This window comes from Globicephala melas, chromosome 20 (assembly GCF_963455315.2).
Source record: "Globicephala melas chromosome 20, mGloMel1.2, whole genome shotgun sequence".
NCBI lineage: Eukaryota > Metazoa > Chordata > Mammalia > Artiodactyla > Delphinidae > Globicephala > Globicephala melas.
In genome coordinates, this window is record NC_083333.1 from 37,458,914 (window position 1) to 37,474,834 (window position 15,921).

The window sequence follows — 15,921 nt, forward strand, 5'->3', positions numbered from 1 at the left end:
TTGCTTTGCTTTGTATGAAACTCTTGAGAAGGCTGATGCCAGTCTAAATTTCTTATCTTTATAAGGAATTTGATTTTTCTGCCTGGGAACGCTGAGGGTTTTTCTGTCTTTAAATTCTAATATCCTTAATTAGGATATTTCTTGGAATTGGTCATTTAGGATCAACAACCCAGGTATACAATGCTTTGTTTCAATATGTAGATTTAAGTTTTCTCTATTTCCAGAGAATTTTCTTAGATTATGGTTTTAAGTATTAGTTCTGGCCCAGTTGTTTTGATTTTCTTCTCAGGAGCTCCAATTATAAATGTATTTTAGGCCTTATCAGCCTGTCTTCCATTTCAACTACTTTCTCTCTATTCTTTGCAAATTCTTTCTTTGCCTTATTTTTACTACCTTGGTTATTTTCCTGTCTTTATTCACTGCCTCTTATTAAATATTAATTTGAATCTGTTCTCCCATGGGCACTTTGTAATTTATTATTCACTTCTGAGTAGTTTGTCTTTTTCCTCAATTTCTTTCCTGTGTTTGATAAGCTGTCATTGCATTTCTTTTATTTGTCTATTTCTGGTCTTAGTTTTTAAACTTCTGATTTTAGGTGTTTTGTTATATGTCTGAATACTTATTTGAGGATACTTAATTTAGTTTAAAATGTTACATACATTTTCTATTTCATAGTTGATCTTTTTAGGGAAGATGCTTCATGAGCTGAAATGCTACAATATTTTGTTATTATATTTTCTTTACAGTAACTTTGTGGAGTTATTTTTTTCTGTTTCACATGATTTGTAGACAAAATTACTAGTGCAAGAGCATTCTTTTCTGTTAGTGCAGAGAAGTGCAGTTTCTTTAATAAGGAATAATGGTGAGGTGGAGGGGAAGGTAGAGAGGTTGGTTGGCATAGCTTATTTCTCTTTGGTTTCTGCATGATCCTTAATTTTCCTCTCTTACTGCCTTCTTCCCTTCATTGCCACATCTCAAAGGACACCATCCCTTCTCTATTTATCTGATTCTTTCCAGTGGTTCTTTGATGCTGTCACTTCCAGTACTACTTACTTTCAGGTCCTTTCCCTGTACCTGGAGTCATGGACTACCAAGTCCCAAACCTGTGTGTAGTGTTTTGGCTTTTGGTGTTGGACTTTCTCTTTCGAGGGGTGATTTTCTCTATATTTTCTCTATGTAGTGCTCTCCCTTCTCCTTTATTTCCTCAATGGGAGCTCTGTCTAATTTTGTTACATATTTCTCTACTTTCAAGTAATTTGAGTTTCATGGTATTCTCTGTCTCCAAGTAATGCTGAAGGTATGGACGTATGTAGCATTATTTGTTCACCTTTTTGTTTCCACGGGGTTTTAGGAAGATGTGTGGGAATGTTCAGATTCACATTCAGATCCTCTAGATCCAATGCTTTTGAAGATATTCAAAGATATATTAACTTTAAACTGGTTGAAAGAAAACAAATACTGAAAGCAGTTGCTTGGAACACATTACGAGGTTTGTCTGTAGTCGAGATGCCTGAGAAGAGAAGTTGGTAAAGTGGAAGGAGAGAATATCTTGTTCCTCATTTAGGAACATGGCAACTTATACTTTTTTTTTTCTGAGTTAGAGGGAACTTAAATATTGGGAATATCTTTATTTGGCCTTTTCTTTGCAGAAGTAGGATGAGAGAGAAAATTTTTTGACTTGGGGTGAAAATAAAGGAAATTACTTTAGATATAGGTAGCTGGTAGTTGCATAATTAGTGCTTTCTAAACTTACCTCAGAGAAACACCTAGGGAATTTGTTTTTTAAAAAAGAAAAAGATTCCCAGGCCCCTCCCTTGGGAAGTCTGATTCATGAATCTGTGTTTTTTTTTTTTTTGCGGTACGTGGGCCTCTCACTGTTGTGGCCTCTCCCGTTGCGGAGCACAGGCTTTGGACGCGCAGGCTCAGCAGCCATGGCTCACAGGCCCAGCCGCTCCACGGCATGTGGGATCTTCCTGGACCGGGGCACGAACCCGCGTCCCCTGCATCGGCGGGCAGACTCTCAACCACTGCGCCACCAGGGAAGCCCCATGAATCTGTGTTTTTAACAATCACCCTTAAGTAGCTCTTATCAGCCACATTTTTGGAAACACTGACATAAGTAATTCCCTTAACTATCACTGCCTCACCTGAAGCATAGTGTGAAGCTGAGACAGTGGAGGAGTTTGGTGCCAAAGGGAAGTAGGTCAGTTCCTGAAGCCAGGGTTCCCTATTTGTGGACAGTGGCAGAAATAAAAATGAACACTTGTTAAATCTAATGAGAAAATGGGTGTGTAAGTAGCTTAGGTTTCTAATTTCCTTAAACTTTTCTAAATATAGAGTGGAGTGTGCGTAAATTTAACTTTTAATGCAGATAAATTCTGTTGTGAAGAAGTGAAAATTCAAGATGAAATGAGAAATGTGTTTTGTGGCCTGAATTGTGTTTAAAGCATTCTCCTGCTACCAGAAATGCTTATCTTGATTGTAAAGTCAGTTCTTTAAAAGGCAACTCAAACAGACCTAATGGGCAAAATTATAAAACTAAGTGTTCAGGTGGGACTAAGGTGGAGTAAGCATGAGGCAAGGAAGGATTTGGGGCCCTGAGTGATGTCATGATGTAGCATAAAGATAGAAAGCTGGTTCAGTGTAAGTAGAGATGTAGGCAAAGAAAGGGTAGGAAGTTGGTATGAAGGGAAGTGCTAATTCAAAGATTCTGAACAGGAGTTCTGTCTGCAAGGAGACATTTTTTTTAGTCAAGTCAATGATTTTAGTCCTCAGACTAAATCTTCTTAGAAGAATCATTGTCTTCTTTCCATCTGGAAATGCCATATTTTAAGTACTGCAGACTGATGTTCAATTAGCACATGTTTTTTGCCCATTACCTGTCTTTGTAATGTCTGTTTATTCAAAGCATTGGCTATAATTCTTTTGTTTATAAAAATATTTTTTATTAGTCTGACATTAAAATGCTATTAATCATAAAATAAGAAAACATTCTCAACCTTCTGGCCCTTTGCTTCTGGTTGAAACCTTCAGGGCATCTGTCCCTTTGGGGCTGATGATGGTGCTGGCCATGGTGCTGCCTATGAAACTGTCCATGGTACTGTTCTAGCATTTGAAATTATAACAGTTTGGTCTTTTCTGTTGAGGAACATTGACCTTAAATTAAAATGCATTTGAAAACTATAGTCAGTGATGATGATATTTTAATACACTTATTCAAAGTTCTTGATATAAGGATGATGTACACATGTATATACACGTGTATAAATGCATATATGTATATATATGCATACATATATATGCATTATGACATTATGGAATTGTTTTGGAGTCTTTAATGCACAAAATGGTATTATATTGTGCACATCTTTCTGAAGTGTACTTTTTTCACTCAATATTATGTTTTAATGGACCATCTGTTTTTATTAAATATACATCAAGTTTTAATTTTAATTGCTATACATTATTCCACATTATGAATATGCCACATTTTATTAATCATTTCCCTACTGATCAGCATTTTTTAAGTGTTTGACTATTAGAAATAATGCTGCAGTGAACCTCCCTATAAATCTCTTTTTTTTTTTTTTGCGGTACGCGGGCCTCTCACTGTTGTGGCCTCTCCCGTTGCGGAGCACAGGCTCCGGACGCGCAGGCTCAGCGGCCGTGGCTCATGGGCCCAGCCGCTCCGCGGCATGTGGGATCCTCCTGGACCGGGGCACGAACCCATGTCCCCTGCATTGGCAGGCGGACTCTTAACCACTGCGCCACCAGGGAAGCCCTATAAATCTCTTTTTAGACAAATGTTCAAGAGTCTTTCTGGGATAGACACCCAGAAATGGAATTGCTAAATCAACTTATTCCTTTTCACATTATTTCATCCCATAAATATCTTCATTATTTGGGAAATAACTAAGCTCTCTTGCTTATGAAAGGTACTCAGAATGTAACCTGTACTTTCTAGGAAATGTTAAAGAACAAAACACCCAGAAGTGGAGGTCAGAGAGTATTCTGAAACTTTCAGCTGAGATTTGAACTTATTCTTCAATCTTCGGTGAATTTCCCAACCCTCACCCTGGCTTTCTTTGTTATTTTGCTTTTGAAATGTTTGTCTTTAAAATATGTGTGTCTCCTTTATTATGGCAAACCAAAATATAAAAATATGATTACTCAAGCAATTTCATTCAGAGGATTTACAGAAAATCCTTTTACATTCTTCAAGTGGCTAGACTGTAAGAGATAAGTTTAGAACAGAAATTGAGTATGAAAGGACCATAAAGATTTATCTAGGCAGTCTTATTTTACCGACAAATCAAGGCACAGAAGAGTCTTCTAGTTACTAACAGACTCTGTTGAAGCACACAGACTCCAAAGTCCCTTTGTCTTGCCTCCTTTGTTATTAGCATGGAGACGATAGGTATTTTGCTGCTGTTGTTTCATTTAAACAGTTCATGAATATATTAAGCATCCTACAGGCACTGTTGGGTGCTGTTAATACAAAGAAGAGCTAAAAACCTGGCCTTTGTCCTGTTATACATGTAGAACTTACTGTAGTTCCCTGCATATCATAGGTGCTCAGTAAATATTTCTGTAGTATTAAAAAAAGAAATGTTACACTCTGTTGCTCTGGAGGAAATCCCTCTAGTAAACATTTTTTTTTTCTCAAGGTTTTTGTGTGTGTGTGTGTCCTACATTCTAATTTGTTAGGGCAAAAGAGCTCACACACCTCTCACCTTAGCTCTCCCTTGTGTCAAACAAAAATCTTGTTTGGAAACAGTATGTTATGCCAACTCCACTGGGACTTCCCACTGTCATTTTGTCCTTTGTTTAATGAGAAGGAGGAAGATGCAGAGGCTGTGTAGGGAGGGCTGTGATTTCCCTAGAAGAGTCAGGTGAGGGGTAGAAGTATAGGACAGTGCTGTTCAGTATGTTCTAATTAAGTCAGAGGGAAGAACATCTCTAGTGGTTATTCTTATTTTAAAAAAATCTGTGCTTATGTGTCTCTCCAGTGAAGGCCATGTAAAATCCCCTTTTGGTCAAGTTCTGTTATAATTCATTTATAGAAACTTTTAGTTACTTGAAGCACAGCAAGTATTTGGTGTCTCTGTGATTTAAAAAATGCTTCTTTTTTTCTCTAGTGTTCTTATATACATTTGACAAAGCCAAACAATGTATTGGCACAATGACCATCGAAATTGATTTCCTGCAGAAAAAAAGTATCGACTCTAACCCTTATGATACTGACAAGATGGCCGCAGAATTTATTCAGCAGTTCAACAACCAGGCATTCTCAGTGGGACAACAGGTAGTTTTAAATTTTCTTTCATTTCTAGAAATTCTAATCTCTGCAGTTGTGGAAAATTAATTCTGTTTTTTAAAAACTGAGAGGAGCTTTGCATGTGAACAGCTATATCTAAGATGAATGATAAAAAGTGAGGGAAATATGTTTGCTGAACCTCTAGCAGTCTGTTCAGAAAAATTCTAAAGTAGCTTTTAGGTTAGTGTCATATATAATTACAGCAGCTTTTCCTTCTGTAAATTTGGAAATACTATAGACACACATGTCTCAAATTTCTTCTTATTGTGGGACATTTGTCTCTGGATGTCTTTCTCTTTTACTGATATATTTCTGTAGAAAAGTAATTCTTAACTTTTTTGGTTATGAACTTCTTTGAGAATCTTAAGAAAATTGTGTGTGTGTGTATGTATATGTGTATATATATATATACTTAGTTTTTTTCATGGAACTTTTGAAACCCAGATTTTCTTTTCTTGAAAATGATATTTACATTGCTCCCTTTTTTTGGACTTCAGTTAATATCATATTGTTTAACCTCCTAGGAAGAAATTCTGTTCTTTTAAAATTTTAGTTAAAAAATGTATGAGTTCATAAATTGCTCTTTGTACACATAAATAATCATTGCTCTTTTGACCTCACCATTACATTTGTCTCGTTTTCTATGACTTTTCTTAATCATTCCTAATTCCTTCCTCCTCCCATAGCTTAGTAGCAGCTGTTCTCAAACTGTGGTCCAGAGACCTGTGGGGGTCCCTGAGGCCCTTTCAAGGGGTTTGCGAAGTCAAAACTATTTTCATAATAATATCAAGACATTATGTGCCCTTTTCCTCTTATTCTCTCACAAGTCTACAGTGGAGTGTTGTAGACTGTGTGATGGGTATAGCATAGCACACTGACTGCTGAAGCAGACATGAGTGTCCATCAGTCTTCCATTAAGCAAGAAATTAAAGAGATTCTCGAAAATGTCACAGTGCCACTCTTCCCATTTATATTTTTTATTTTGGAAAATGGAGGGATTTTTTTTAACAAAAATATGTTATTAACACATAATGTACTTAATTGTTTTTTGAAAAATAAGTTTCTTGTTCTAATTTCTAATACAGTGACTATCAAGAGATATAATCCATATAAACAAAATTTTGGGGGTCCTCAAAAATGTTTAGGCTTATATATAAAAGGATCCTGAGACCAAAAAGTTTGAGAATCCCAGCTTATAGAATTCTGATCTGTAACGAGTTATGTAGACTGTCTCTGCGTCTCTCACGTGGGAAGGTCTGTAAGATGGGGAATGAGAGAAGTGGTAGAAGGAAAGACCTGTGGGAGTGAATGGAGTGTCATTAGCTGGAGAAATGAGACTCTAATGATTTGAGAGTACATACATACATACACCATACATCATAATATCAAACTTTTACAAGTGTAAACTCAATTACTGGTAGACAGGAAAAGGATGTAGAGCATTTATTATGGTTTTTAAAAGTACTAGAATTGGAATGAATCTCAGAGGTTATCTTGTCTAACCTCATTTTGCAAATGAGGAATTTTATTTAGGTCCAGCGAAGGTCCATGACCTTCTCAGCCAGGGTTGTAGCTGAGACAAGAACCTATTCGTCAGTTGATCAATTAATTAATTAAATGCTTATTGAACACCCAGTATGTGTTCAATACATACTATTTTAGTATCCCGGTGGATCTGCAGTGAACAAAATAAACAGAATTCCTACCCTCATAGAGCTTACTTTCTAGTTGGGAAAGACAGAAAATAAGAAATGCCACGTACTGTTTAGTACTTTGATGTCAGTAAAATGGGATGATGCACTGGAGAGCCACTGGGCTGCTACTTTGGATTAGATGGATTGAGGAGGCTCCCCAGGATGGCAGAGATTAGCTGATAATTTGTTGACTTACCTGTCCATTGTTTTGGGGGCTTTTCCGTAGTCCTTCTGGATTCCTACACTTTCTGACTGATAGTTGTGCTCAAATTGCCTGACTAAACTTCATTGTTTTTACCTTCTCCTTTAGCTTTTGTATTTTAATAGAAAATGCTTTGGTATTTGTAATAATTTAAAACCCAGTAACATGCAGATGTCTATAAACCCATGAAACAAAATCCTCCATAATACAGAGAAGAAGTAAACATCTTACTTCAAATCATTTTTCTTAGTATTTATTCTCATTCGTAGTAATTAGTAGTGGCAGGATTGACAGTCAGCTTTGTTTATTATATTTTTGTTATATGCCGGTACCTAGAAGAGGGCCTAGCTTGTAGAAGGTACTCAATAAATATTTGGTGAATGAACGACCATTCAGAAGCTGTCTCTGCACTCGAATGGCAGGCACTTTGTATTGGTTGTAGAAAAGCATTATTTTAGAGTCACACACCCAGGCTTACATCCTGGCACTGTCGTTTACTGTGACTCTAGGTCCCATTGTTTAGCCCCTCTCTGGATCTCAGCTTCCTTCCTAGTAAAACTGAGGAATACTTTCTGTTTGCAAGAGACTTTGTGAGTATTAGTTACACAACCTCCTGTAATGTTTGTTTGGCACACAGCAGATACTCAATAAATGTTAGTTGGTTATGGTAACGAGTGGTTACCTCTCATTGGTTATGTGGGTAGTTTGCTCGTGGTGATATACAAGAGAAAGCTGCTTGCCTGCATTTGGAAAACATTGATGATGATGTGAGAATCAAGCCATTGAATCGTGAAGTGATTTTTCTCCCCTTCTTTTCTACATAGCTTGTGTTTAGCTTCAATGAAAAGCTTTTTGGCTTACTGGTAAAAGACATTGAAGCCATGGATCCTAGCATCCTGAAGGGAGAGCCTGCGACAGGTAAAAGACAAAAGGTATGTTTTATTTTTAATAATCTTTATGATGTGCATTATGCAAGTTAATATAATTTTCCTAGCCATTCTCTCCCTCAGTGATTTCTTTTATATTATGCGCTCTTTCTTTTAAGATAGTAGGGGAAAAAATTGCTTTTCTAGCCAGCATATTTATTAAAATATAGTGTAAAATATACTTATTTGCAGATCTAATAGTAATTTGAAATTTGTATATATACTTGTAATTCTGGTTGAATGCAAGTGATATTTATTGTAAATAAATAATAAGACAGGTGTTATCAAAAATATATGTGTTGAAATAAAATAGGAATAATAGAAGGTAGTTATGACAGAAATAAATGTAACTTAGCTGATAGTTTGGAAGATTTACTTTGCTCAGAGAGACCTCATTTCCCCTTTGTTTTCTGCCTTGCTTTGAGAAGTCCAGAAGTCTGCTATTAGACTAACTACTAATTACTGTCTTTCTATACAGATTGAAGTAGGACTGGTTGTTGGAAACAGTCAAGTTGCATTTGAAAAAGCAGAAAATTCATCACTCAATCTTATTGGTAAGATTTACAGTTTTTAGAAGATTCTGAGTAAAGTGGGACTATCTCTGTTATGTGACTCAACTACAGTGATTTTTAAGCAGGGAAGGAGAATAGGGACACCTCCCTTGAGAAGGCTTATCACAAAATCATGGAGTGTCATATCTGTCAAATGTGATGATGTAGAAAAGAATTTAAAACCTTCACTAGGTCAGTGTTGTCCAATAGAAATATAATGTGAGCCATGTATGTCATTTTTAATTTCCTAGTAACTACATTAAAAATAAGGGAAAAGATACAGATAAAATTAATTTTTAAACTTTTAATATTGAGGTAAGTTCAGGCTTACAGAGGTTCCATAAAAAATAGTTCAGAAAGTTCCTGTATACCCTTCAGCTTCCTCTGATGTTAGATCTTTTTATTTTATTTTATTTTATTTTGGCTGCATTGGGTCTTCGTTGCTGCGCGCAGGCTTTCTCTAGTTGCGGCGAGCGGGGGCTACTCTTCGTTGCAGTGAGCGGGCTTCTCATTGTGGTGGCTTCTCTCGTTGTGGAACGTGAGCTCTAGGCGGATGGGCTTCAGTAGCTGCAGCACGTGGGCTCAGTAGTTGTGGCTCACGGACTCTAGAGTGCAGGCTCAGTAGTTGTGGCACACAGGCTTAGTTGCTCTGGGGCATGTGGGATCTTCCCGGACCAGGGATCGAACCCGTGTCCCCTACATTGGCAGGCGGATTCTCAACCACTGTGCCACCAGGGAAGCCCCTGATGTTAGATCTTAAATAACCATAGTACAGCTACCAAAACTAAATTAACGTGGTTCCATTGCTACTAACCAAACTACAGACTTTATTTGGATTTCACCAGTTTTTTCATTATGTTCTTTTTCTGTTCCAGGATCTAACTCGGGATTCCACATTGCGTTTAGTGGGTTAGTTTCCATAGTCTTCTCCAGTCTCTGACAGTTCCTCAGTCTTTCATTGTCTTTCACGACCTTGAGAGCTGGTCACTTATTTTGTAGGATGTCCCTCAGCTGGTTGTGTGTTAAATGTAGTACTAGCATCACATCCGTTACTGATTGAGTTAAATGATGAATGTACAGGTAAAGAGCATCTTTCCAACAGATTCATAGTTCAGTCCTACTCTTGTACGTTAGCCCTACTTTTATTATATTAAAATAATGAAGATCTCTAAAAATAGTAACTCACCAGAATAATGATGCTGTTAATTATGTAGTAATTCTTATTTTTGGTTGACTTAACTATGTGATGTCTAACCCAGTACAAGGTAGATGATTTTCAATGGTTGCACACCATTATATCCAAAGTCATTTAACTTCGAATATGTGGCCTTTCTCTTGATCCATAAATTATCATTCCTCCCTTACTGTTTTTTCTTAATTATAAAATAAAATATTTAGCTCATGAAATGTGGATACTCAAAAATAACACACTCTAAAATTTTTAAAGTTGATTATATTTTCATACTGTTTTATAATTTGTTCTTTTTTGCTTAACATATTTCAAGCATCTTAATAAATACACTTCTACAATATAATTTTTAATGACTATACATATTGTTTCATGGATGTAGGATATATCATAATCTCCTATTATTGATCCAATACATTTCTGGAGTGATTTCTTTGTATATCATATTCTGTACACATTTCGTTAAGGTATATTATCCCAAGAGAGTCGCATGACTTTCGTACAATGTGGATATTTCTAAGTAATTCATGCAAAGGTGTAATTGATAATTTTTTTTCCATTGGAAAGTAAAATTGTGTAGTGATTTAACATGCAGGAAATTTGACCACAAGAGGGCAGTAGAGTGTAAGAAAAATATTTTTGATAGCTTCATAAAGGAAATGTTTAAGTCCACAAAACTAACCATACAAATAGCATCTAGGGTAAACTTTTTCTAATGTGACCTTTTATCCCCTAATTTAAAAAAAACTATAATATTTCTTTCTTTTGTTTATAGTGGAATGTACTAAGGCACTTTTATTCTTTGTGTTTGAGATAGTTAATGTGGTTCTCTTGAGTTACTTTAGGGGGCACTATGACCTTTAAGTTAGATAATTTTCATTTGCGAAAGAATTTGAAAACATGAATTTTGAAATCATGAAAGACTTTAGGATGATTTTAGACTTTTGTGTGCAAATGAAGAAAAAGCAAAAATAAGGCATCAAACTTAGTGCATCTTTTCAGACTGAGGGGTTATATTCCCAATTATATACTTAGTCTAGATAAATATATGTATCTTAAAATCTTGCTCTAGGAGCCTTGAGGGACTGCTAGATTTCATTTGCATTTCTGGCAACTAGTGTTTTCTTCATCAGACATGCACATGGTTGATTTCTTCTAATCAACCAAGTTAGTTAACTTGGTTAGGATTAGAGGTTAATAAGACCAGACTCCACGGATTGACTACAGCATGAGTTTAGCTAGTCATTTTGAAAGTGTTTTACTGACCCTAAATGGGGACCAGACAAAGTAGTGAATATAGCAAAACTCATCCTTCTTAGAAATCAGCTAAGAGCATGTTGTTCATCTTTGTATAAGGGTAGCTTTTCTTTATTCACTGAGGATACCCAGGGAGTTCTATCTTTTTACATTTAGTGATGAAATTCTTGTCTCACATTTGATTATCTTTGTTTGACATAGGCAAAGCTAAAACCAAGGAAAATCGCCAGTCTATTATCAATCCTGACTGGAACTTTGAAAAAATGGGAATAGGAGGTCTGGACAAGGAATTCTCAGATATTTTTCGACGAGCGTTTGCTTCCCGGGTATTTCCTCCAGAGATTGTGGAGCAGATGGGTGAGTTTAAAAAGGAAATTTTGATAAAATTTTGTATTTTTTTTAAAAAAATGGATGTGATAGTCTCTTTTCAGTAATGTTTTGAAATTATTTTTCAGACCCGACAAAGTATTTTTAACTTAAAAAAAAAAGTTAAAAAAAAAAAACTTTGAAGTATTAGGATTTTTTAAATTACATTTTAATTTTATGGGGAAATCATAGAAATATTTGTGGTTGCTTGATTTTATGTATTCAAGTATGTTTTTCTATAGGACATATTTATAAATTTCATTTTATTTATATATTTATGAATCTTTTAATAGGTCATATTTAGAGATTTCATCTGACTGTAAAGATTCACTAGAGGTCAGATTTACCCTGCTGAATAGTCATTACCGATTAGACTATGGGCATTGTTCTAATATTAGCTGTTGTTTCTTCTTATTGTACTGTTTTATTACCCAGTTGGTGCATCTTCATACCTAGTAAATGGATACTTGACATGTTTTAAATTTGTGCAAAAGGACAGATGCAGGATAGACATTGGAATTTCCATGTTGCATACAAAGAAATGCACTAGTCATTTATCACTTTTTTCTTGAAGGTTTATTTAATTTATCTGTGTGTGTGAAATGGCTTTATTTGCCCTGGTGGAAATGCTGTCATGACTGTTTTCATATCCATATCATAGGTTGGATTGGAATGTGAGCAACAGAATATCTGAGAAAGGAATTTATAACATAACAGCTTCTGGAAGACTATTAGTATTAAAAACAGTATCCAAAAAAACTGAAGGAATACAAATGTATTACTCCCTTCACCTCCATCATTCTTTATCTTTAAATTGCTACTGGGAGATAAAAGTACATTCATCATGGTGGGGATAAGAACTGCTTTCCAGGCACTAAGTGCTTGGTTCTATCAACCTCCTATTGTTGGTAGCTTTTCTGCCTGGTTGCTCACTCTGATAAATTACAGGCACAGCACACACCTGTTCACTGGCTAAAGGTCGAGTTTGGATTTGGATTAAGCGAAAATGACAGAGACCCTCATCACCTGAGTTTTATACACCTTGAAATGGCAATAGCATACTTTTTTATCTGAAAGATACAAAGGCCAAGTCCATAAAAAACAGAATTTTAATTTGGAAAATAGTTAAAAGTATGGTAGTTCACTATCTTGGTAATGTGTATTTTGAGGCACAATAAATCCATAAAACTTTTAAATAAAGACATGGAAATATTGTTTAAGTATACTTGGGGTATAAGCAGAGATTAAAGGGTAATTCCAAATGTTCTAAGTTATTCTTGTGGAATATTTTTACTAGTTTTCAAGCCTGAGCCCCATATAGAAATAGTCTAATGATTGTTTCTTTGAGCATGTATACTCTTCAGCCAACAAGTAGAAAAATTACTGCCTCTATAAGTTATATCTTTTAATTATAGTATAAGTATTTTCTCACGGTTTAGAAACTTTTGAGGATTCAGTTATTCAGATACTAGGTTCCTGTTTGTGCATTATCCAAACCCTGCTCATTAGGGCCTCTGTCTGAGGTTGAGGAGATAACACGTAAAGGAGTAAACTCATTTCAGTCAATTTGTGACTCTGCCAGCTGTTGAAGAGTTTGAAATTAAATCAAAACAGGTTTGGGGGCTTCCCTGGTGGCGCATGGTTGAAAGTCCGCCTGCCGATGCAGGGGACACGGGTTCGTGCCCCGGTCTGGGAAGATCCCACATGCCGCGGAGTTGGCCGGGCCCGTGAGCCATGGCCACTGAGCCTGTGCGTCCGGAGCCTGTGCTCCGCGATGGGAGAGGCCACAACAGTGAGAGGCCCACGTACCGCAAAAAAAAAAAAAAAAAACAGATTTGGGATTTCTGAGTGACTTTAATCTGTTTTTGCAATCCATATTGAAATTAGTTGAATTATATAGTATGCTTTTTGTTGTTGTTAATGTGCTTTTTGACCAAGGACCTTGAATTTCAGTTTTGTTGGTGAGTACTACTACCCAGAACCTTTTTTTTAAATAAATCTTTTATTTAATTGGAACATTAACCATTAACTTATTTTAGGCAAACAAAGAATTACTATATTTTATTTATTTATTTATTTATAGCTGCATTGGGTCTTCGTTGCTGTGCTTGGGCTTTCTCTAGTTGCAGTGCGTGGGCTACTTGTTGCATTGGCTTCTCTTATTGTGGAGCACAGACTCCAGCTGCACGGGCTTCAGTAGTTGTGGCACGTGGGCTCCGTAGTTGTGGCTCACGGGCTCTAGAGCGCAGGCTCAGTAGTTGTGGCACATGGGCTCAGCTGCTCTGCGGCATGTGGGATCTTCCCAGGCCAGGGCTCGAACCCGTGTCCCCTGCACTGGCAGACAGACTCCCAACCACTGCACCACCAGGGAAATCCCCAGAACCTTTTTTTATGGATTTACTTTTCTAATACTTTTATACTGACTTAGTTAGGCATAAATGAGTTCTTATTTTAATGTAGTAAATTTTTTTTGCTTTATGGCATTTTGCTATCCAGAAGCTTGTGTTATCAATTTGATTTAAAAGACATTAAGTCTAAAGGTACATTGGCTTTTGAGCTGAACTGAAAGACATTTTTTTCTTTATTCTGAATTAAGATTCTCAGTGTCCTTATGCTACTTTATTTTATGGTAAAATGGCTGAAAAATAATTCTCTTGCTGTGCACGTATCATTCCTTATTTTCCAATAGAATGTTCTTTTTTCGTTTGAATTTTGGGGGAATTACATAATAGAATATTTCATTGCCTTCTAAGTGCAGTGTGATTTTAAAGTTCTCATTGGGCTTTGATGAAGGTATATAAAAGAACAGATTGCTACATTTAATTTAAAATGACATTACAGGGACTTCCCTGGTGGCGCAGTGGTTAAGAATCCGCCTGCCAATGCAGGGGACACGGGTTCGATCCCTGGTCCGGGAAGATCCCACATGCCACGGAGCAACTAAGCCCGTGCGCCGCAACTACTGAATCCCGTACACCTAGAGCCCGTGCTCCGCAGCAAGAGAAGCCACCGCAGTGAGAAGCCCGCGCACCGCAACGAAGAGTAGCCCCCACTTGCTGCAAATAGAGAAAGCCTGCGCGCAGCAGCGAAGACCCAACACAGCCAAAAATAAATTAATTAATTAAAAATAAATAAATAAATAAAATGACATTACATGTGTCCTTTTTTATATATATCCTGTATTCTTTTACCCTGCCGGGTGGAAACAAAATTGGCTAATTTTTTTCCTCATTCTCTCTGTTAACTAAATCGTCAACCTATATGGTTGTGAGATCTCACTGGACACTGGATATGATTGGTTAAATCAATTCAAATGGAAAAAAAATAGGGATTAGAAAAGAATAATTAACATAGGTTATGGGACTATTTTATTTTGTTTAAGCAGAGAACATTTTTACTTTTGGCTTGAGACCAAATCATTGTTTTTACCATGGAGTCTAGAGTTATGTCTACTTTGTAAACAGGAATCTTAACTAAATGAATCTTTTTGCCTATATATCAAAGTTTCAAGTTCACAAAGTGATAAATTTAGAATTATCTTCTGTCATTGTGTTTATGAGACTGAGAATTGTAAGTAATATAGTTCTTTCCTTTTGCTTGAAAAACTTCATGTTGCTTTTGAAAACTGCAAATATACCTTAGGTAATACAGAATGTTGCCAGTGAGATACAGAGAGACTAAAGGACTAACCAGAGGCACACATTTATGCAGAAAATATAGGGATCAGATGAGGTAATACCCATGAAATAAGTGTCCTAGAGTTTCCAAAATGTTAGTTTCTCTCTTGAAATGCATTCAAGTACTTCCTGTTTTTGTTGTAACATTTTTATAGAATTAAAGTCAAGGAAGGCCTTAAAAGGGAAAAGAAGAAGTCACATACAGCCACCCTATAGAGAATGGAAGAAAGGTCATATGCAGAAGTATGAAAAGGGATTACTTTGGGGGGATATCAGTTTAGACTTTTGTTGTTCTTGTTTTAATCAGTGTAAGTATTTAATCAGTGTAACTAACTTTTTCTTTGTCTGGAGCAGTTGGACTCACCCAAACCCACATGGGGCGGCTCTTCCTTGAAAGCACATGAAAGCATTAGCAAGGAAAACTAGACCTAAACCTTGCACTTAGCAGATACCCTCAGCAATTTAGTTAGAATATCCTCTAATGCCTACAGTGATAGCCGTTAAGTTAGGAAAGACCTTAAATCCTTTGTGGGATAATATAGAAGTACCTTTTGGGTCCCAGGATAGAAATGTGGGCATCAAAAACCAGCATCTGGAAGTATGGGTGAATAAACTCAGCAGTCCTTGGGTGCACCCAGGTGTCGATGGCATATGCATGTACTCCTCTTCAGACGTTGACCACGCTTATTCCCTTGTGTGCAGTTTTGTGCATAGTGCTCTGGATAAATAATTGATTACCTCA

General features: G+C 36.4%; 1 protein-coding gene across 2 annotated transcripts in view; it reads left to right on the top strand.

Annotated features, from left to right (window-relative positions):
- NSF (N-ethylmaleimide sensitive factor, vesicle fusing ATPase) overlaps positions 1 to 15,921 on the top strand; it is a 156,681-nt gene that overhangs the window by 39,431 nt on the left and 101,329 nt on the right. For both annotated transcript variants that reach the window (XM_030850057.2, XM_030850055.2), the window contains exons 5-8: positions 5,139 to 5,305; positions 8,038 to 8,145; positions 8,618 to 8,693; positions 11,338 to 11,493. In XM_030850057.2, the coding sequence (XP_030705917.1) occupies positions 5,139 to 5,305; positions 8,038 to 8,145; positions 8,618 to 8,693; positions 11,338 to 11,493 (507 nt within the window). The remainder of the gene's footprint in view (positions 1 to 5,138; positions 5,306 to 8,037; positions 8,146 to 8,617; positions 8,694 to 11,337; positions 11,494 to 15,921) is intronic.